General features: G+C 31.6%; 1 protein-coding gene across 21 annotated transcripts in view; it reads right to left on the bottom strand.

Annotated features, from left to right (window-relative positions):
- The window catches only part of ADGRL3 (adhesion G protein-coupled receptor L3), a 766591-nt gene that overhangs the window by 291434 nt on the left and 450294 nt on the right, over nucleotides 1-24863 (bottom strand). For 19 of the 21 annotated variants that reach the window (XM_054688025.1, XM_054688026.1, XM_054688014.1 and 16 more), the window contains 2 exons: nucleotides 9302-9316; nucleotides 6413-7213 (listed from right to left, as the gene is read on the bottom strand). In XM_054688025.1, the coding sequence (XP_054544000.1) occupies nucleotides 6413-7213; nucleotides 9302-9316 (816 nt within the window). The remainder of the gene's footprint in view (nucleotides 1-6412; nucleotides 7214-9301; nucleotides 9317-24863) is intronic. The other 2 variants (XM_054688020.1, XM_037530456.2) reach the window with 1 other exon arrangement.

The raw sequence follows: 24863 nt of genomic DNA, 5'->3' as shown, positions 1-24863 counted from the left end.
CTGCCCTCTGGTGGACGTGCTAATGAGCAGTGAAATGGCTAAGAGGACAGCTGGTATGAGTGGGATGCTTATTCACAAGTAAGTCATCTTTTTAACTGAGTTACATGTAGAAATGATTCAGATTACTTTCCTAATTATTATACATTTATCAGGGACATCATTCTGTTGGGGAAAAAAGTAGTAAATTAGTAACATTTGTGAATCTTTTTATCCTTTGCATCTCGTCTCATTTATTAGGTCGGTCACTCACATTATTAGATTAATGGCTAACTGGCCTCAGCTATAAAACAGCCAGGTACATCTTTGCTTGTATATGATTGTGATTTTTGATTTTAGAGCTTGAAAAGCACATGGTATGATTCTGGAAAGGTTTGGTGGTCACTTGTGAATAGAGAAAAGGTAAAAATAAACAGGAGAAAATTCAGCTAATGTTAAGTGGTAATGGAACAGCTACTGTAAATTTGCAAGTTTTGGCTGCACTTCATGAAAAAAGCCCAGCAGCAATATCCTTCAGTCAGCAACTGTTTACAGGAAATGAAGAAGCCCTTGAGAGAAAAAAAAAAGGGGGGCTCCTATGCAGACTGGGAAACAGCTGATGCATAAAAATACAGACAGAATGAAATTAGCAACAAGTAGCTGACAACTTTTTCTTTTCAATGTCTACTCAGCTACTAAGGTTGATGCAAATTAAACTTTGGAGACAATGTGTATTCTCAAGTGGAACTGTATAGCAATCTAACCCATGGGTTGAGTATAAATTTTATTTAAGATCTTACTACTTTCTGACTCTATTTTGTGAGTAAGTTGCACCATATTTAACTCAACCATTTGGGAAGCCAATTCCACTACCTATTAAACACGTGACAGTTTCAAAATGTTCAAGATTCTCTGCCCAGCACTCACATTACTCAGCTGTCAAAGTAAAGAGTTCAGATATATGATGTGAAAATTACATTTTAACGAGGTGTCATGTGTGTTTAAAGTTCTTATTCATCACTACATAGCCACAGCTTCTACAGGAGACACAAATGCACTTAATTAGCATATTATAAGGACAGAAGGTTCACCTTATCTGCATTGTTAAACTGCTACATGTGTAGGCTTTTTGTTGTTGCTTGAGATTCTACTATCTTCAGCATATATAAGAATAGTTACATTTACATAATCTCAAATGTTTTTCAGGGAAATGTGAATTGTGTTTGGGAAGCAGAAGAGCAGGCAGAGACAATAACTACAAATCATGGTTCTCTTGTCTTTGTTCATGGATTGTGTTTTACTAAATCTCAACCAATAGAATTTAAGTTCTACATGACATACTAATTTTAGGAAATTTTTGGAGTTGGGTTTCTCTGCCTATTCTTATTAATCCAAATCTACTACCACTTCCTTCCAAATACTTGAAAACATTGTATATTTGACAAGGAAATTTTAGCTTGTTTTATGGATAGTTTAGGAACAAACTAGAAGAGTCAAAGAAAATATCTGAAATATCACCCCTACTGATTAATCATTATAGAACTCCCACATGGTGGTTTGGGAAAAAGAACAGTTAAAAGTCAGACAACACCAGTCACTAATTATAGCCAATGTTAGCGATGAAATTCTTTGATGACCTCATGTGGAACATATTTGGATATAAGGTACAGTTTTTGGATTATGATGCCAACCTGAGACTCACTCAAATAAACCTGTGAAATAGGTAAACATAATTTGGAATGTTTTAATCCATATTTTACATTTATATAGCTTATCAGTGTATCTTTATGCAATAACCAATTAGAAGCCAGGATGAATGTAGTTTATATCATATTTTATAAGGTAGGAAAAGATTCAGTACAATGTACATCTGAAGAAAACTTGAGATCGGAGAGTTCAAGATGTATGCTCTGCTCAGAAAAAAAAAAAAAAAAAAAAAACAGAGAGAGCATTTTCACTTATACTTTATATTCAGATGCTAATGCTTATAAACATTTTGGATCCAGGTATCCAAAACTGACTTCCCTTTTCTGCAGAATAAATGTATTTTCAATAGAATAAATTGCTATTAACTTCTAAAAGTAATATCCTTTCCATTTTCTCCAAATTGAAGTAATTTTTAAATGGAAAAATTAGAGAATATATTCTTTATGTCAAATTCATTGAACAGTTGACCACATTTTCCCTCCATTCTAAAACTACCAACTTAATTTTTTTGAATTACTTCTGGAAGAAAGCATTGGCATGTCTCTTTAACATTTGCAAAACTTCCTTCTTAGATCATTCAACAATTTTTGACAGAATACCTACTATTTACAACAAACACTATAAAATTAATAAACAAAAATAACTAAAACAATGTCAATAAGATTATTTCAATGTAAATCAAAGTCTTACTAGTTCCTGAACAAAAACTTTTTATAAATTGGAGATGTTTACATTTGTATGTACTCTAACATGTAAAATATAGATCTATTTATTTAAAAAAGTTCTAGGAAATATGTAAATATATGATGTATGTATAGCAATATCAATATAAGTTCTGATTCATTTACCCACTAATGCTGGAAAATTATTTTTAAAAACTTACAAATTTGCAGTTTACCTGGAGAATAAGTACTGATAGTATTTTTTTTTTAAACTACTACTTGAAGAGAAAAATTAGAACACGTTTTAAACTTAAAAACATTTACCTGGAAGACTTATGAAAGGCATTTTGAAGTAGAAATTTCACTTCATCAACAAAAACTTTTTGAAATAAAAGTTAAAAAAAAAACTTTTGAAATGCAAGTTTAAAAAATGAATTTTTTTAAATAAAGATAGTGCTGAAAACAATTTTTTCACAGTTTGCACTATCCCACAAGATGTTTTGCTTTGCAAAAGAATACAAACATATATGTCATGTATTTAGCTGAAAATAGAAAGGACAGTAGTAGTTTGAGAGAATGGATGTCCAAAAAATGAAAGAGAAGGTATTCAATGACTTCTGAAACAACTTGCTTCAAGATATTTCTAAGAAGCTTTTTTTTTTTTTTTCATATTCTCTCTCAGAGTTTATGAGATCAGAAGTTATGTTTATTAAATTACTAAAGATAAACACATTTGATTTCAAGGTTGAAGAATTAGAGACAATCTTTTAGAGTACAAATACAGTAATTATCTAATCGTGATAACTATAAATTAGATTTGCACCTTGAGAGTGTTGGGTGACTTGGGATACTGAAAATACTTCTATCAGATGAATCTCTCTAGACACACTGCCTCAGTAAAGCATGTTTTCCATGAGCTGTTTTCCATGTTCCAAAAAGCATGTTTTCCATGTTTCCCTCTGTGTCTCAGAGGGAACGTGAATCTGAAGTTGACTGTACTTTAATAGGCAGGTGGGTTTTTGAATGGGTTATATGAACAGCAGTGTCTTATGTTCCTAATTAAGAAAATGTGGATAATAAAGTTCCTTATGGGGCTGGTATGTAACTATTAGGCTAAATTTGTTATGTTTATTGATAATACCATCTCATTAAAACCAAATACTACTTTGGTATAATATTTATATTTATCTTCAAGGAAACCAAGACCAGGAAGCTGAATAACCCAACCACAGTCAAAAGACAGCTCAAGGTAGAGTACAAAACCATGTTTTTCAAACTTATCTTCAGAAGCAATATGCTATCTACATGAATACAATTCACAAAAGAATATTTATCTATTCAAGAGAGGTATATTTGCCTCCTGCCTTCCATCACCTAGATATTTGAATGAATAGAATAGTTATATTTAGCAGAGGTATAATGAAGATATTCCTTCACACACACTTTAAAAGTATGAATTTCCATTGACTAGAACTCAGTTAAAATCAGAGAAAACATACCTATCTTGCTTCAGATGGCGACAGCAAATCTACTTGAGGTCTACAAACTTAGAATTGATCTTTTTGACCCTAACAGAAAAAGTTGAAGGTTTCCCCACAGACATATAAGAGGACACATAATAAGAATTCACTAAAGGCAATTTCTTTGAAAATGTCAATGTAATTTACTATAGAAAAACACCCAGTGAAACCATTTGTGTGGAATAAGATGAACAGCTTTTATTAATGCTAATTGAAATTCTCATATCCACACACACCATGCATAAAATTTACTTCTACACTTATTCTTTCCACCTCTAAACTGCAATAAGTCCACACTCCAAAGTACTAGCTTTTTAATTTGAGCACTCAAGGATGAAAATTGATACTTTTTCTTACAATTATATTTGCAAATTTAATATAGGTGAAATTCACTCTGCAAAGTGGACACGATATTCATTGTCATTTAAAAAGAGTGAAAACAATCCTCTGACAAATTAGGAATTTGTTTCAAAAGGTGAACTGTACTATTTCTCAATTCTTGCCACTTTAATAATTTCCTTTTAACAAACACTAGTACATGTGAGCAAGATGGTCCATATTTTAACTCCCATAAAAAATATAATGAGAAGCATGTTTTCTTATGGCCAAAATTACAAGAGTTTATCACATATATGTATAAACACACACACATCAATTTATTAATATATATTAGCAGTATTTTTCGGCTAGTCCCTAAATACATAGGATGATGCTATCACCTTATTCTTTAAGAATAACTTATAAAACAAATCTAAGAATTTGCTTCAGTCAGTGGTCAGTTTATCAAATCAAAACTTGAAGTGCTAATCAATTTTAACTTATTAAGTAAATGAATATATAATCTTTTTAATAAAAATATGTTGTTGCCCTTTATTCACTAATTAATTCCCACAATTATGAGTTATTATTTGTTTGGAGGCAATTTGAAAGCATTTCATATTCTTATTAAAAGTCAGAAAAGGATAAGAACCACTCATAAGCAGAGTTTTCACTGACAAAATATACACTTCGATTTATGAATGTCAATGCTATGAAAGAACTGTCTTCCCGAATATTTCACATGACGGATTCTTGCTTAGGCTTTCAATTGAAAAGTGTGTTAACATTGAAAAACCTTACCTGTACTGAGTTCACTCACATTTTGCACTTGGTCAGATAAATTTTGCAGACTGAGTAAGGAAAAGTTGTTTTTACTACTATTGCATATTTACATTTCTCCTTCCTTAAAATGCAATTCAATATATCAACATGGTTGGGCATGGAAAGAATTGTTGTCACTCTAATTGAGGCCTCTCAGGGATTAGAGAAAATATCAATTTGTTATATTGATATTCGAATTGTTATATTGAATAACAAATATAATTTGTTATTCTAGCAGAATGAGAAGTAGAAAGGTGTTCATTCATTCACAATTACTAATCTTTTCTTTATACATGCCATATATTACACTAGTATCTAAGAAAATAAAAGTAATGGCCAGATAAAAACATAATAAAAGGAAGGGTAAGGCAAGGTCATTGGCTATATGGAACTTAGAATCTACTTGTATAAGAAGGAAGATATGTGTGTGTGTGTGTGTGTGTGTGTGTGTGTATAAAAACTAAATTAAGAAACATAATGGCATGTTAACTAAAGCACGGTAAAAACAATGCATCAAATACATATTAACAGTGAATGAACAACAATAATTTAAACTGTGGATTGCTATATTACTATCAAAAAAACACCCTATATCTTTGTTTTCTATAGTATATCACTATGAAAAACAATATAATTGTTTGTTAAAATAACGTTTAAACTAATCCTGGTCAGCTGTGTGAATAAAACTTTTAAAAAAATGAAGTAATTTATGGAAGTCTTTAAACAAGTATAAAATGTATATCCTAAAGGGGAAAATTGCTTTTAAATAACAGAAATTAAATATTATCATATGTTTACACAAAGCAGTGCTTTGCATTGTTTCTTATAAAATTGAGATCTATATTTTTCTGTATATGCCAGCTCTGAACACTTTTCTGTATATATCAGTTAGGTACACTCAGACATAGGCAGACTCAAATTGACAATATCTCCCATAGGAATGGCCTGATATGATGCTCAATGAGAGGTGAATGTACTGGTATATGGATCCTGAACCATTATACCAAGCTAACCCTTTGATATTTTCCATTGGAGAGTACATTTGAGGGCATGTCACAACCAATTAGGACAGCATTCTATTTTAGCAAAGTTCTGTGTACTTCACTATACAAAGAACTAACCAGCTTATAATGAAAATGCCCTTCAAAGAAAGAGTAAAAATTGGAGATTAGTGGCAGAAAGGAGAAAAAAGTCAGTTTCTTATACATTTTTACAGATGGAAGTGATTAAAAGGTATATTCTTAAGATGAAAAGATAAACAATTTTTAAGTACCCAGGCCAGAAGGAAGATGACAACAAAATCTGATCAAAATGTATAGTAACATTCTGAGAAAAAACTGTAAAGTAACATTTTGAAAAAAAAAACTAGCAACATATTCCCCCTGAATAGTTCAAAAGTCAACTTACCTGATCTGCTATCCAGTGGTCCAAAATCCAAAGAATATTTCACGACATGATAATTATTCCATACATAAAGAAGGTTGTCCCTGGGGTTGTAATCCACAGCTGCTATGTACTGGTATGAATTAGGAAAGGGTACATCCACCAAACTATCCTTACTTTGATCGGTGTTGTAAATGTAGTCAATCTTATTCCCTGTGGCCTCATTATCATCATCTTCATATACAGATTTGACCACATACAGAATCCCACAAATCATAAATGCGTTGGAAGCTGACCTTTTATCATATGCAGTATCCCATGTCCCTTCAATCCGTAAGGTGTAAGGGTTCAATTGGCTAATGACAATTTTACCATTGTTTTGTTCTGTTGCATAGATTACCCAAAGCCCGTTCTCATCCACTGCCAGATCTATGTCAGATTTGCCTCCCCATCGGTAAGGGGAGGTATCATGGTAGTTGGCATTTGCAATGATGGCCTCTCCACTCTTTATTCTAGTCCGCAAGTCAAACTTTACGATGTTTCTGGTGCGCTCTTTGTTGAAGAACAGAGCTCCATCATACACGACAAATCCTGTGCCATCTACCCTGTGAGGGAGCTTGTAGGTCGTAGTTGGCCTTCCAGCAATGAAGTCATCCTTTGATGAGTATTCAGTCAGGGTATCAGTTCTATAGGGAGTCCAAGGCATATAATAAATTTTGTCAGAAGCCTGCAGAGGGTCTTTGCACCATGCCCCAGATTGGTGGTCGGATTCAAACAAATGTTCACTCTGGTACACTCCTCTTAGCAGTCCAGGACAAAGAAAAACTGTTGGAAGGGAAAGAGTTAAAATAATAAATATATTAATTTAAATATTTTTCATATATTCTAATTTTTCACCACAGAGTGCAGCTCTAACAAGGAATACCCACCAACAACTATTTTTTTTTTTTTTGCTGTATTCTTCTGAGAACACAAAGTATCTTCCACATTAACTTTGACTTCATCGCTAATATAATTTGGCTTTTTTTTTTACTAGATGTGCATTCCTTTGGTCTTTACCTTTAATATGTTTGGACATATATAAATATATATATATATATATTTAAAAATGTGAGTTATGTCTGTCTATGTATTCTATAGACATGTAACAGACACATGTATACATAATGTTTCTATGTATCTTATTTAGAAATTTAAAAGTTTTCACTCTGATATTAACTATTTGACAGTTATCATTAAGAAACAAACAGAAATTTAATAATTAAAAAAATAAAAGCCCTGTAATAATAGGCCACTGAAACTTCAAGCAAAGAAAAAGGTCTGAAAGCTGCTATAGCACACACAGAGCATGCAACCCACGCAATTAAAAATGAATGATGGATGGACACAGGAAGGAAAAGGAGAAAGGAAGAAAAAGAATAAGAAAGAAGAAATAAAGAAAGAAGAAAAGGTGAAAGGTTACAGAGAAGAACCCAAGATCTAGATTTTAATCAGTTAAAATGTCCTGTTAAATACAGTAGTATTGGAACTTAAAAAAAAATGTACCTTTTTACTGTTACATGAGAAGAACATTAAAAAACAAGACTACTTGCTATAATATTTTGCTGCTCACACTTCAGACTGAAAATGGGTAGGAATTATCTGATTCACTTGATTTTTAGTATGATTCAGTAGCACACCATGTAAATGATGGTAAGAAAGCTTGGCTGATTCATCTCTAATGACTGGGCTATAAAGCAATGTTTCCCAAAGAATAGTCCTTGAGGCATATGTTTCAAGTGATATAGCTAGGTATTATATAGGGGGAAAAAGGTAACCTTAGCCACATGTGTTTAAAAAATAGAATATTAAATAGAATTGTGGCAAAGCATCCAACAGCTTACATACATGACTAGGTCTCCAAGACAAATAGATTGAGAGTGAGTCAATTTCACAAGCTAATTTGACACAGACCCTACTACAGAGCCTCTTTGGAGCATAGTTATCTGCTGAACCAGCCATGGGAAACACTGCTCTAATATTTTGGCAAAGCAAACACATTGAAAAATAATCATGCACTCCACTAATATATCTGAAATTATTAGAAGTTTATTTGGGTGGAAAAATTAGGAAGTTATTGTAAGGATTTTGGATGTTGATCAATATTTTAATGACTAAAATATTACTTTTTTGATATTGGTGATTAACTCTTTAACAGAAACTAAAATCCTAGATCCAACAGAAAACAATCTAGATGAAACTCAACTAGGAGTTGAAGTTAATAAAAAGGGAAATACATCATAAAAATGCCCAAAGTTTCACTGTTTCAGAAATGAAAAGCTTTGGGGAGAAGTTGACTACCAAATTCTTCCATATCAAGGAGAGTGGGCTATTACCAATTTATACTCAGTAATATTTATGATTAGATGAATTTGTCAGGATTCTAAGATCATTGTTATAAGGGACAGCTAGACATTGTCAAAACTGTATATAAACTTTTTGCTAATTAATAACCAGCCCTTGGTTACTAATTTAATTCAGGTATTTCAGAAAACCATCTCCCCTTTTTTCCCAGTAGGCAAAAAATTAAAATAATAGGGGAAACCACACCAAAGTTAAGGAAAATTATCTAGTTATAGAAATAAAAGCAAATCTAAAGCAATCACTATCCATTACCACATACAGGATTTCTATGCAAAGAAGAATAAAATACATGACTAAAAGTTTTATACTATTAAGTTGTCTTAGGAAAAAAAAGGATCAAACTAGCACTGGTCAGCACAACAGATTACAGTGAAGTTGAGCAGCAGAAGTAGTAAATAAATTTTCATAAAATAAATAAGAATTAATAACAAAATTATTTTAACTAGATGTTAAACTGTTAAATAACTTAGCCTAAAAATAGTATATAATTTAGGAAAGGTATTTAATTACCTTTTTGTTCCACTTCTATTGGAGAGAGAGAAGTAAAGAGAGAAAGGAGAAAAGAGAATAGATTAATGGTACGGTATTGGCCAAGCACTTTTTATTCACCTCTTCCAAACTGAAAGCAAATAATTTATTTCACTCATACTTGCTTTATTTAACATTATGTTTTAAAAAACTCATTCCTCTAGTAATATTTTTCAGGCAATAATATTATAAGTTTACAAACACAGTATAAACTTGGAAAAATAAAGCAAACCTTAATTAAGCTAAGATTGATAAATATACCATTCTAAACTATAGACATAGAAAATACAATTTTCATAATAATAGCACCAATATATCCATTTGAAAGGCAGATAGGTAAATTATATTTAAAAAGCTTTCAAATAGTTTGGGTAGTCTCATTTATAAAATATTATAGTATATACCACTGTTAAAAATAATTGTCTTGCTTTTACCCATCTCAAGAATTGATATCTTTAGAAGAAACTTCAACTCATTTTCAAAGGTCTGAGATTTTCTGTAGCTTGTCAGTCCTATGAGAAATGTGCATCATGAGGCTACCTGTTAGTGGGCATACTCTCACCCAGAAAAAATGGATCTAGACCAATTACTGAAGCAACTTCTCTCCCTCCCACTTATCAATATTTTAAATTATTGTGCAAAAATGCTGTCATTGAGAAAAATCGGTTATCAGAATATTAATAGAACTAATTATATGCTGTGACCTTTTCTCAAATTCTTTAGCTAAGTCTTTTATAAACTTTTGTAAGAGTAATTTGAGATCCTTGAACATGCATAGCTATGTATTTCTCAATTTCAATTCAATTATTATTTTTCAGATCCTAATCAATACGAGTCAGGAGAATTTGGGGCAAGCTACATAAGATATTCAGAAAATCAGTAAGCGACATCTTCTCTATTTTATAAATATTTATCTCATGACACACAATTTTCCTAAATCACAAGAATAAAAAGGAACAGTCAGAGAAAAGGTATTTTCCTAACAAACTCAAAAAACACAGATTGCAAATTATCTGAATCTGAGATAATTTCAGTGGAAGGAATGGAATGAAATATACATAATAAATAGATTTAAGACTCTAGAAAAGTTTTGAAACAAGGGAGAGATATTGTTTTGGGAAATTACATTCGGGTGTGATTTTTCTGCTCTCACCTAAGCTCATGTCTTTAATTACTGTCAAAATCACACTCATTTCTCTCCATTGACTTTTTGAAACCCCAATATAAAATGTGTTAGAAGAACGAACTGGCATATATTAAAAGTTATGCTTAGAAAGTTGAAAATGTCACTATCATTTTTAGATTCCTTATTGCACTAATTTACAAATTTTATTTTTACAGTTTTGCTTGGTCTTTCAAAAACTCAATTATACTTTTATAATTTATCACTATTCTCAATCTTTATTCAGTAACTGAGTTTTTACCAAAGCATATGTCTCATTACAGGTCAGTTAAAAACTTTATCTAAGAAGTAATTTCATACCATATTTAAAATGCTAACAAACCTGAGTCAAAATTGATGACTGAAAATACATAATTAAGTAGCTTAAAATTATTTAATCAATAGTCTTAGAATTTTGGAATTGGGAACTTTACAGTGATAGCTGATGTTGGAAGTGGGAAGTCACACTAAAGTGGGCATTTTTCAATGACTTGCCCACTAGGGAATTTCTAGGACTGATTTTGTTCTTTGAAATAGCTCTAAATATATATACTTTGAGAATTATATGTTGAGGCATTCAATTTCTAGAACACAACTATACACTCAACAACACTAATCCTATTTCACAAAAAACTCTTAGGCAATCTTTAAAGGCAAATGTCCTATCTTCTTGGCTAATGACACTTTTTTCTTCAACAAATACTTACTGAGGAAGATGGGACGTGGTAAAAAGTATATGATATTTATTACTGTAAATATTATCTTACATTTTTCAAAGACATTTTTATATCTCAAGCTACATTTACTTATTTTTTCTCAATAATCATTAGTAAAATTTTGCTTCCAATACTCTATTTTCAGAAAAATTGTTATAAGCTATAGCATAAGTAAAGTTTGCCTCTGTTACTTGCTGGTAACTCAAAATTAGGACCAGGCAGTTCTACTTTGGAGAAAATTATTATGGTCTTGCCTACATCATGACTGACCATGGCTCATTGGTCATTTATTTGCTATTTCAAGACTGAAGTAAAACAATCCTACAGTTGAGACAAACACACACATTTCCATACAAAAAAACTGGCAAGGCAAACAATTTGTTATTTAAAAGCTTAGCAATATTTAGCATCAACCAACCCTTGTCTAATTCTAGAAGTTTCTCTTCCTTGAAAACAACTTGTCAGGATACAAGAAATGTCATGTGTACTCTAAAACCTAAAACCTCACCTGTGATTGGCACATAAAAACCCAGTAAACAGTTACTGTAATAATACATAATCCAAATGAAGGTGATTGTGTTTGTAGATATTTTAAGCACATAATCAAAAAGGGAAAGTGAACAACAGAATCTATGTTTACTATATATAACCATATGTGAAATGCATTATCTGCTTAATGTCTGGCTATTTTCATGGATGGGGGAAAGTAAAATTTATGAGCAATTTGTATCTCCAAGTCATTAAATGTAAAACTTAAGGAAAAAAAAAGAAAAGGTGAAAAAGCATATAGACGGTCTTGAGGGTTATATTGTCAAGAAAAAAATGTTGCTATAAAACAGCCTGTGATCATCTAAAAGCATAGGCTGAGAATACTCCCTTCTCTTCTCTGTAATGAGATCATAAATAAATGAATTGCATGATGACATCAGTGCTAGAACTTCTTTAGGACCTCCTGTTTTTAGTCTTGTCCAATATCCTGAATTCTGACATTATAACTGTCATTGTTCATTTCCAAACCTCTTTGAGCCAGTTTATCTTCTTTTCTCTCTTCACTTTTAATCCCTGAACTATTTTTATTGTCCATTCAACCTCTATAAATACGTTTATATATTTCCTTAAAGTGATTTTACTGTTGTTCTTTGTCAAACGTAATGTCATAAGCTATATCCTGTGGTTAGAGTAAATGGCAAATTCAAACTAAGGGTAATTTTATTCTGTATAAAAGGAAGAATCAGGAAAAAAGAGATTAGTAAAAGTTCCCTTCATTCCCCAAGAGTATATAAAAGAGATATAATATATGTTATTGTTTAGAAAAACAAGATGTTATTAGTTGTACCCATATCTGCACCATATGCAATACTTTTGAATAGATTCTTTAATTAGAAAAGGTATGGATGAGAGAGCATATGCATGGATTGCCAAGCTTTTTAAAATTGCATTGCAAATTACAGAGAAATAAAATTGTTGCATGCCAAAAATTGGTAGTACCATAACTAAGAACTATGAAATTGTATCTAATTCTAATGCAGATTTAATTTTCTTTTCTTTTAAACTGTAAGCCAGATAACACATTTCCTTTCCATAATTTAAATGTTTCAAATAAGCAGCATGTTATAATCCAATGATGCCTCTAAATTTCTATGATATATAAATAAAAAAGATACTTAGGGGGAACATAAGATGGTTATAGAATAGTGAATAATTTATAAACAAACATTTTCATTGAAATGTAGTAGTACTTTAAACAGAATTATTTTCTTGGTTACATTTGGCTTATAATACATTTGGGTACTCTTATCACAGGCTAGCTGGGCAGTTAGGAATATGGCAGAAAAGCAATTTAAGTTAGTAGTAATAAAAATATCTTGCATGAAAATTTGCTGGTACATTATCCAGAAAGTCATCTATAAGTGGACAATCAAAAGTTCATAATAATACTTGGCATTTTATAAAGCACTTTATAATTTAACAAAATATTTTCACAAGAATCACTTGCTTTAATTCTTTAAGCAACACTGTAATAAGTTATGCATTGTTTCCATAAGAGATGAGTCAATTGAAACTCAAAAGGTTAAAGGAGCTGAATGAGATCAAGAATGGTAGGTACCAGAGGTCCATCATTTGCATAATATCACACACTAGCTCTCAATTTGTAAACTCAGTGAAACTGTTCTTGCTTGCCATTTCCTTTCTGTCACCAAATTCATGTATGAGCACACTTTAAAGCTGCTAAATAGCATAAGTGGAATTTCTGTGAAGGCAGGCACCATGCCTATTTTAGAATATTCATTTTGCATGTATAATATGACACACAATGCACTACAGTTTTGCATGTAATACTAACTGAACATCTCAAAGCAAACTTATGAGGTAGATGTTCCTATGATCTGAATTCTGGTTAATAAGTGGGAATGCTAGATTTCAACTCTAAATTTTGATTGTATTCATTATTGCATCTCTAGCATCCAGCACAAAGGAAAAACTCAATTATTGTTTCTTATTCTGCCATGCATTGATGAACTGCAGTATGGTATTTTTAAAGAAAAGGATTCGATATATTCCTTTTCAGTATTATCACCTCCTGAGATTAGCTAGATGAAAAACATCTTGCCAAAGATGAAATAATAAGGGGAAAAAGGGTTGCTCATTTCTTAGCTAAGGAAACAAAACTTTCTTATCACCAGAAACAAACCTGTGCTTAATACCTCATGTCCCATTAATTCTTATAATGAAATAGAGAAAATTATCTTTTCCATTTCACGTAACCAAGAAAATAAAGAAGCACTTCAGTAAATAAAATAAAAAGGTTTGTGAAGTTAATTAGTTTTTTTTATATACTGCATGTTGAATATTCTGATGAACATCTGTCTCTTTCAATAAATAAAGTACTAATCCTTTATTTAATGAATGATGGGGTAATCTCTGCAGCTCAGCTTCTAAATTTATTTTCAAATAATACCCGTGTATCATGAAAAAAAAGTGCCACTCAAGCACCTTGTATAACAATGGCTTTATATAAAATTATCAGGATGAATTTCATGCTGGAGTTTGTAGACTGAAAATGTCAATAATTAATAAGATGCTTTCGATAGTCACATTCTAATATAAACACTTAAATACTACATCTATTAAATCTGCAGAAACTGACTGCCATTTATTTTGATTATACTTCCCATTTCATTGATGGACCTGTAATGTCTTTCAAACTTTTATTGAGCCTTTTAATAGAAAATTATATTATTGATGAAATATATTAAATATATAATGTACATTTAATAGAAATTTATCCCCTTGAAAATCTATTTGTAAAAGCTGCTAGCAAAAATAACTTTTCAAGTTAATTTCGGTAACACAAAGTGTTGACTTTTGGGTCCTCATGGATATGCCCTTGCTGTATCCTTCACTACTATGCAACAGCCAAATGGCACTTAGAGTTGCAAAACAGAAAAAAAACAAAAGCTGTGTCATGTCCCCTCACAGTAGGAGACTCCACATGCATCTTTATATATGATATCCACTGAATGGGTTTGCAAAACCCTTATAACTGTGAACAGAGAGACAAGTATAATAATAATCATAATATCTAACAGTTTTTGAACATGTTTTATGTGAATAGTTATTCTCTGGATCATTTTATTCAATCCTCAAAGATACGTTGAATTTGGTGATACTATTATGAATATGTTACAGAAGATGTGATTCTGCTTTAAGGAAACTCACAGTCTAGTAAGCAATGATTTTTCATGTATTTATATACCAATGATAAACTATTTTAAAATGCTTTCAATGGCATCGGAACGTGTGAAAGGAGGTTAAAAGCAGCTGAGAAGTAATGGCAGAAAGAGGGATAGCTCTCAGAAAAGCTGAAGGTAGAAACACAAGGCAAAGCAGTTTGACTAAAATCAAACTTCTTCTGGAAAATGTCATCTGTTTGTTTCAAGAAATATATTTTTGACTTATTTCTATTGTAGTGTCTAGGTGAGCACTTCTGGAAAGCCAAAAAAAAAAAAAAGTCACTCATACTGATACAGATCTTATAGTAAATATTAATATTTAGGAGAATCTTTCATATTCCCAGCATGGAGGGTTGGAAATTTTTCTGATGTTTGATCTTCACCAACATTTTAAAAATAAGAAAAATGATGCAAGAAAATTAAGATATTAGCTCAAAATTATACTTTACTTTTGAATGCTTAACAGTATTAAAAACACATTATTAACTAAGGTGATATTTTTATTCACTTAATTTTACATGTTTTGAGATCATGAATGCTTATCCAGATTGTATTTATGATGAAAACTAGAAGCTGTATGAAGTCAAGTTACTTTATTTCTGATGGAATAATACCTAATATTGTTCTTTATGTCTTTGTCAGTGCTCTTAATGTCTTACAAATTAATTTAGTAAGGAAAAGACCTGATATTTTGAGTAATTGCTTAGGAATCTGAAAAGCTACTACATACTTGTTTATTTTTTTTTTAGAACTCTTCCAAATACCCTAACCAACTTGGGACTGAATTTGCTAGTCTAAAAGCAATGATATTAATAAAAATAAATAGTAATACAAATATGATTTCTATAACAGAAAGCAAAAGGAAATTAATTTTAGAATTCATTAGTAGAAAAACACATGCCACATTATTTCCGATACATGTTGAGGGAATCTTTTACAAAGTAAATTTAAAATCCTTACTCATTCAGTTTTGTTTTTTTTACTCATTCAGTTTTGTTTTTTTTTTAAAGGTAATTTTTTTTTTTTAAGATTTATTTATTTTATTTATACAAGTACTGGGTACAGTCAGAAGCGCGGGAGGGTGAGAGAATTCATCAGAGCCAGAGCGGAGAGCAGAACAGGCAGAGTGACGAAGTACACTGCTGAGGGGAGCAGTAGGCGGCAGGAGAGGTCTGCGCGCCAAGTGGGACCCTCGCCTGGCAGCCGGGAATGGAACCAGTGCTGCAGAGGCTGCGGGCTGCTTGGCAACCCGGCGCGGTTGCGGAGCCACCGGGAGGCCCTCATTCAGTTTTTTGATGTTTGATAAAATTGAGATGCTAATGCCATTTCATATAGAACAAATTCTAAATTTTTAAATTCAATACCATGCAAAAGAAGCCTTTTCTATTTTTCTAATTGTATGTCTTACCAACCTTATATACTAACCATATTCTTCACAATGATTTATTCATTTTATTTTCTTAAAGTAACTATCACATTATATAAGTTTCAGTTATTATTCCTGGAGAATCAGCATGTGAATACATTAAACTCACTGCTAAAAGTATAAACCTATCCTTCACGATATCATTTTCCCCATTTTCTGGATTTGCTGACCCTATTTCCCCACCCCTTCTGGTAACCATTAATAAGTCTCATAGATTAAGTTCATTTTTGTTTTATTTAGTTTACCCATTTCTTTGTTTTCTCTACAAACCATGAGTGTTTTGTCTGATTTATTTCATTAAGCACAATTCTGTCTAGGACTATCCAGGTTGTTGCAAATGGCTGGATTATAAATATATTTTTATAGCTAAATAGTATCCCACAGTTATGTACACCTCATTTACTGATATATGTATATTGGATGATCTTATGTACTTTGAATAAATCCTACTCGATCATGATGTATGATTTCCTTAGTGTATTGTTGGATTCAATTTGTTAAGACATTGTTGATGATTTTTGCATCTATCAGATATATTGGTGCAGTTTTGTTTTTCATTTGTTTTTTTCCTTTGTGAGATTTTCATGCAGTTTCAGAATCAGGGTAATGTTGACTTCATGGAATGTGTTTGAACGTTTTCCTTCTATTTCAATTTTACAAAATAATTTGAGTTTATTTTTATTTCATGTAACCCACAGTTAGATTGATTTCTCAGCTTTTGATCATTCTGTTGTCTGTTCAGAATATCTCACACCTGTTTTCTCCTACTTATGCCCAAATCATCTTTAGGTTCTACATTCCTTCCTAAATACTTCTTTATTTACCAGAATCACACTGAGTTACTATGCAATTCCAACAACATAATATGTGGGCAAGAGAATTTTCCTAGTCCTGATTGGTGAACTTTTCTGCAAAGGGACCAATCATAAATAATTTAAGCTTTGTGGACCATATGCAGATTATGTCACTTAGTGTTCTCTCTCTTTTTCTTTCTGTCTCTCTCTTTTCAGAGCTTGCACTTTTAATTTCTATGCTCTGTTCCCTAGTAAAGAAAAAAAAAAGAAGGTAATGACAACAACAAAGAGAAAAAACTAAGCACTTACTACTTACTTGATGGCCTTTGGTTTTAAATAATTCACATGCATTATCTACTCCATAATCACATTAACACTATAAAATAGTATTATTGTTTCAAAGAAGGAAACTATAATTCAGAGAAGTTAAATAAATGATAAGTTGCAGACCTAGGATCCAATGTTAAGTCTCTGACACCAGAACTCAAGTGCTGAATCACTAGCTTTCAAGGCAACATATTATTGTTGAAAAATTCCATTGATGGGGTGGAGGGGGAACTAGAGTTCTCAGCTCCCACTCTTACTTTCCAAATGTCAACACTGCTTTGTCCACTCAATTTATAAAGTATAGAAAATCATTTGATGGCCTACTCTCAAATAAGAGATCTTTGTGATCTCAACAAATAAAACATTTATACTATAAGATTCATATTGATACCTATAATAACTTATCTTGAAAAAGTATTGCAATGATTTTTGCTAAAAATCTCTACTCAGAGGTCTATATTTAAGATCTATTTTTAGATAAGAGGCCTTCTTCATATACTTTTAGAGCAATGTCATATTCCAGACATTGGTCACCTGAAATGCAAGAAGCTAGTAACCGACTTACATCAAGATTTGACAGAAATGGAAGAAATGCAGGTGTAGAAGAATTGAATAGGCCGAAAAGAAGTTGACATACATAAGACTATTTGGTACCTTCTTTTCTACTTGAAGGCCAAAAAAAAAAAGCATGTTAATAATTACGAATCTTAAGTAGCAGTTGCTCATAGGAATCTGTTTCTGTCTGTGATAATGCAATAGCTGAATTCCATTGGCCTAGACAAACATAGTTAATCAGATAGTGAATAATTTCTTATTTCCTGTGCACAATTTAGTTATAATATTTGACACAAGAACTGCATGCCCGCAGGAACAGTTGCATATTATTCCCTATTTGTTTTCCTTATGAATTTATAGTCTTCCTTGAAAGGCAGTGACAAAATGAATGAAAATTCTTTAAAAGAATTATACATTAGCCAGGTCAAAGTAGTAAAGAGAAATGATAAGCAGAGAACCTTTCAAATGCACATAATGCGACCTTTCAAATGGATATAGTGCGATAGAGCACCAAAAACTAAGAAACTGAATTTAAAATAAAATTAAAATGAACAGAAACACTTTTCCTTCCATTCTTTATAATACTCAGCCAGTTCCTCTCTGCTTAGTAATTTACTAAGCATATTTTTTTGTTTATTTTAGTGAAATGTGTCAAATTAGAGGAAAGGAAGTTCTAGAGAATGAAATGAATGATCACATTATTCTTTTCTCTATTGGACCACTGGCACCAGACTTTGTAGCCTATTTAAACTAGCCCCCAACTGTTTGTTTTTTTCTTAAAAGCTATCTGTGGAAGGGTCATAAACAATGACTTTGCTATTTAGAGTACAGAGGGAGGAACTCTAAACATTGTAACATTGTTAGGTATTTTTTTCACATATTTAATGAAATAAATTTGTAGATAAAACAAAGTGGCTGATACCTACTAAACTCATTGTATTTCTGCTAAATTTTTAATTTTGTGTTTTTAGGTATAAATTTAAATACTATATAAATGACATTACTTACCATATAAGTTTATTAAAAAAAAACCTAAAAGCTCTTTTAAGTTTCAAATAGAAACCATATTTTTCAGGACTTCTATAATACAATTTTATTCATCTACTAAAAAATTAGCTGTATATGTTCAGAGTCTCTCTTCATTGCATTAACTACTGTGTCCCAGCATATAGACCAGTGCCTGAAATAGAGAAGTCACTCAATAAATATTTTAAATTTGTTATGTTACAATGGGGGGGGGTAGTCTTTCTCTTTGATTCTCTTCAATAACTGCTATATTCATTTACCAAAAGCATAAGAAAATGAAAAAAAAAGTGCATAAGTAGACAAAATAATTACTATGTTGAAATAAGTATTTTCTGCATATGATTTTGATATTAAGTAAATCTATTTATTATTTTAGGTTAACTATTAATAAAAAAATCGACTATACTTTGTACCATCATTCTACAGTTTAAAATAGAGATCAATGAAAACAAAATAGCTTGCATTTTTGGGCATTTTCAAATACGATAGAGTAAAATGCATAAATTTGAAGCTAAAAGTTTCATAGCATTGAGTATACATTTACTTAATGTTTAGTATGTGCACACCTTTACTATTAACTTATTTAATTATCAAAACAACTCTTAACCATACTTTCATTATTTTACAGATGAATCAATTTTTGGACAAAGAAAAATTAAGTTAATTTCTTAAGATCACAAACCTTGTAAGAAACAGAACTAACATTTAAAAAAATAAAACCTGGCTCCAAGGTTTAAGCTCATCAGTAATCTACTTAGTTTCTAAAGAAGATTCCTGATTAGTTTATACTGACAAATTCTTCTCAACCAGAACATGAAGTAACACAACAGTTTGACACCTACTTCGAAAGTCAGTAAATTTGAAAAATAAATTCAAGTTTATGATGTTTTGAATGTAATCTCAAGTTGTGAATTTTGGTTGATTTGCCACAAATAAAAACTCTTTGGAAGTAGTTCTCTAATCACAAACAATGGAATCTCATTTCACAAGTTTTCTCTAACATAATCTTACTTGTTATAGATTACAAGTAGCATAGATTCACTGTGGAGAGGTTTTATGTGCTATGGAGCCAACCCACTTAAAGAAGGGAGATTTGTGCCAAAAATTTTAACTAACTCCTTAGCAATGAAAGTAAAAATCAAATGTGTATGCTATGAAAGGAAGAAAAGAATAGAAAACTCTGGTTTGCAGCAGTGTTAAGAGAATTTGATTTCCTTCTTTTGACTCATAGTTTCTTCTACTGATGTCTGTAAATCTGATGTCTTAATATCCTAAGTTAAGTTTACGCATTTGGAAGAATCAGCATCTTTTATGAATCTTGTCTCTCTGCTTAGCAAACTATATATATTGTCTATTTGAATTCTGGGCCATTAAATTCTTGCAAAGTGTTTACTGCTCTATACATATTATTGGTCCTGTCACTGAACAGTGCCCTCTCTCTGTTTTATAGCTAATGTAGCATTTCTCCATGGCATCAATAGATTAAAACATTTACTACCAGAAAAAGTATGTGAAAATGAAGCAAGCTCATTTTGCTACCAGCTAACTCAATAAATCTGTCTAGTTTACTGATGTTCACTTTCATTTAAAATCGGTATACATTTGTCTTGCAAACTTCAAGAAGGCAGAGAGATAGGCTATTTTTCTTTTTTGTTTTCACCCCCTGGCAGCAATGTTACTTTGTTAATGTTAATAAACTGCAGTTTAATACTACCGGATCTATATTTCTGATACGTACTTGGAGATATATAAAAAGGAGTCATTGAAGGGTATATTAAGAATTTAAAAGATTTTAATCTATTGTTTCTGGAGCCATACAAATCTTTCAGTATAGAAAGAGGCAAACCAGCTGAATTGTTTGAATTTTATGATGTGAATTTGATGTTTTTTTAAATTTATCATAGAAAAATAAGGTCATTAACAAACTTAGTTTATATCCATCTGTGCAAACAAAATTAAAGCAAATTTACTCTTATATTCTTAAGCTGATAATTGAGGATAAAAAATATCAGGAATAGTCAATAATATGGAGGATGAAAAGACATCAAAGTCTTTCTTTTACAGTCCTTGACCTCCTACAGAAGATGCTTATGGTCATGGCACATATACTTGATTCACTAAAGCCATTGTGACTAATTAGTCAAGAATGTAACAAGAATGTAACAGCTAGAATAGATGCTCACAGGTAATACAACCTGCTCTCTCCCAGTTCTGTTTGTCAGATTACTTTACCCTTGTTTATAACAATACAGTGAATGAAAAAGTGATGTTTATGAAACTAGATCATGCCCACAACTGAAAAACAGGTATACAATATATCTTACACACCTACAGCAAAAGTAAAATATTATAAATTTATAATATAAAATATTATAAATATGAGAATTTTTATTATTATATATTTGAATTTGTTTCTGAAAATGAATGAAGGTCTTGCTTTCTTTCATTTTTGTGCACTGCTTTCTGGCACATAAACGTTCCTTTTTACCCATGAAAAAGTAAGTTGGTTATCAGGTTGTTCTCTCTCTAAACATCTCTTTTGGAATGAAACATAATTATTCTCCTGTGTCTATGCCCTTGTACCTATCACTGATCATTTAACATTGACTTTCATAATCTCCAGTAAAATCATCTAATATAGAGTAAAATCCTACCTTGTCTATGACGTTTTTTAACAACTTTTGTACTTTTCATTGAAAATTAGTCTTAGGAAGAATGTTTTGCTACAGTTAATCATTTTGGAATAGTTAGAGTAAGACTTACTTTAATGAATTAGCATTTTAACAAAAAATTCAGCAATGTCATGCCGAAAAGCAGCAGATTCCTTCCAATGTAGTTCGACTCTTTCAAACAAGTCATTCTTACATCACCAGCAACATTACAGATATTCTCCATATTATCTCCAAAAAGATATTATGTTAAATGTTAAGAAAGGTGTTAAGATAAATGTGGATATTTTGTTAAGTCAGTTTTTTAAGAGCTATGTAATATTTCTATAGTACACTAAATGCTTAAAAAATAGTTGGTAAATACTATTGACTCATGATGCCTACATGTTGTGAGTTACTCAAACATAAATTCAAATGATCCTACATAGTACACTGTCCTAATATGGGATCCTTGAAGGGTATAGGCTAAGCCAAGAACTTTAATGCAGGTAATTTATTTGTAAAGTGACTCTAGAAACAAGAGTAAAAGGTCAGGGAGAAAAATAAAGAAAAAGAAGGTAAGTCAAAATGTATACTGAAGTTGCTACTTTCGACAAGAGGCAGCAAATTCTTCGCAGATCCCTGAGAAATATAAACCTGGGGTAATGATGCATGGGCTCTTCCTCCCTAGTGATTGAGGACAATCTTCACCAGTCTGAGGAGAGCTGGATGCCATCTAAGCAAGCTATCGGCTTGAGGTCTGGCAAAATATTATCAGACAAATAGAAGGCATTCTGTTTGGGTAGCCGAGGTAGACCAGAGGGTCCACAAAATAGTTCACTTTGGGTATGAGTGAAATAAAAGTTGAGCCAAGGAGATATTGAGTGTCTGTGGCATGTCCTCTGTGTGTGTGGGGGTATGTGTGTGTGTATGTGGGTGTGGGTGGCTATATAAATAAAACAGTATCTAGACCTTAATCTTTAACTTCTATTTTCTAATAATATTGAATGTTATATTTATTTAGCAATTACTTCCATTTTGGACAATGTGGAAGATATTTTAATCTGTCAGCTTTTCTTCACTCCTTTTTTTTTTTTACTGTTGCACTAAAACTAGCTTATTTTTGTAGCATCCTTTCCAGTTACATGCAGCTGACAGTGAAAAGTTTAGAAAAGAATTATAGCTAGAGGTCTAAAATTTACACATTCCACAGAACTCCTATGGCAGGCAGAGAAAGGGAAAACTAGAATTTGTTGTGGCTGATTCTGTCTATTCTTATGTCAATCATAGCAATGGGTAAAGAGAAAGATAAATTGCTTGGATCATGGACGCTGAATTCACAGCAGCTAAGACCAACCTTATGAGTATGGCTTTGACAGAGCTAATAATTCTTCCCCCCCCCTACTTTATTTTGTGGTATAATAGCATTCTTTTAAACTATAGGCATTCCTATTTTGATAAGAGAATATGTGCTTAGATAGGCCTTCATTGTAAGAAATTATTAAAATACTTCCTACATGCAAGACATTTTCATTCTTTAGGTTCTTATTTCTTGAACTTTTAAAATACAGCATATTAAAATAAATCACTGTAGTTCAGTGTAGTTAAATGGAGTCCAGAATTTTTGTATAGAGAGTACTGAAAGAGTTGGGAAGGGAATGTTTGCAATTTCAACTCATATATTTTCATTTACAAACTTAGGTACAGAAAAATAAGCCCTTGCAACTTTTAAGTTTCTAAGAGAATATAATTTAAACTTAGAATTAGATAAAGGTCAATGAATCTAATAGTAAGTTAGCAAGCAACCTGAAATATAAGTAATTTAAAGGCAGCAGAATATATGCTTTGGTGAACATTGGGCACACTATAAATACTTGCTGATTGATCGACTTAATGAACATAATGATGAGTTAATAAAAACTAATTTATAGTTGGAGGAAGAACATACAGAAAAAAACTGAGTACACTCAGTGCTCGTCATACAAGCATAATTGGCTCCAAAATGTTTCCTCATCGTAGGAAATGAGCACAAATGACCATTAACTACTGGTATAATTAATATAAAATGACAGTATGTTTATTAGTGCAAAAGTAGGCTCCAGAATCAAGCAAGTGATATAGTAATATGCATTCATATTTACATACCTAAATAATGATAAAGTCTTATCATTACATGTATATATAATTACTTTTTAATGAGCTGGGTACTTTGCAGTAGCTGCAACATCAGTCCTCATCATTTTCTACTGTCTGAGTGTTTTGATACCCAGGTTTAATGGACAATCTTGATAGTCATTTTTGTCATCAAGGAAAATGTTAATTTTAAAAGCACCCATATTTTCAGAAACATAGTACACATGTATATATGGAATTAGGTATGTCAAGCGATAAATGGAAACAAAAAATGTGTGGGAAAATTAGGTGTTTGCCTCCATGCAGATGGCAGCCATCTCTTCAATTTAAATAAGCAGCAGGCATGCTCACATAGTGATATTATCTACAGAACTGTGTGGCTTATGAATGATTTGAATATGCCACCTTGAAATATGGCACCTTGGCATACTAAGTATTTAAAGCTGCAGGAGTATGAGAACCAGCAGTTGTAGGAAGGATTCTCTGGCCTTCCTCTTCTCTCCTTATAAGAGGTGCCATCTTCACACCTTGAAGAAATGAGTTTCCTTCCCTCTGAAAATAGAGGGATAGTGAGAGACATCCAGAAGAATCAGCCTGACTGTGTTTTCTCCAGTTTATTACCTATATTTCATACCTTTTTCTAATGTCTTTCTACATCTTCCTACTATTCATGAAATGCAGTATAAAAACACTTAAGTTTAATCATTTCATAGGATTTCCAAAGCTCCTGAGTCACATAGAACTTACATTAAATTTGTGTGTATTTCTCTTAATCTAACTTATGTCAATGCAATTCACAGAGCCTTAGATAACTTACACAAATATTAGAAAAAAAAGTTTTCCTTCTCTATAAAAAATAAGAGAAATGGGATATTATGTGATGAATTACAGACTTTTAATTTTTAAATTTTCCTTAATTGAGAAATTAGTGTACACTTAACACTAGATTAAGCATTTTAAATATAACATCTCTTTTGATCATCCTGTATTCAACTTCATGTTGTAGATGAGGGGTCTATGGCT

This window comes from Talpa occidentalis, unplaced genomic scaffold (genome assembly GCF_014898055.3).
Source record: "Talpa occidentalis isolate TD23 unplaced genomic scaffold, MPIMG_talOcc4v2.1 talOcc4.6, whole genome shotgun sequence".
Classification (NCBI taxonomy): domain Eukaryota; kingdom Metazoa; phylum Chordata; class Mammalia; order Eulipotyphla; family Talpidae; genus Talpa; species Talpa occidentalis.
This window is presented reverse-complemented; position numbering and strand designations above follow the sequence as displayed.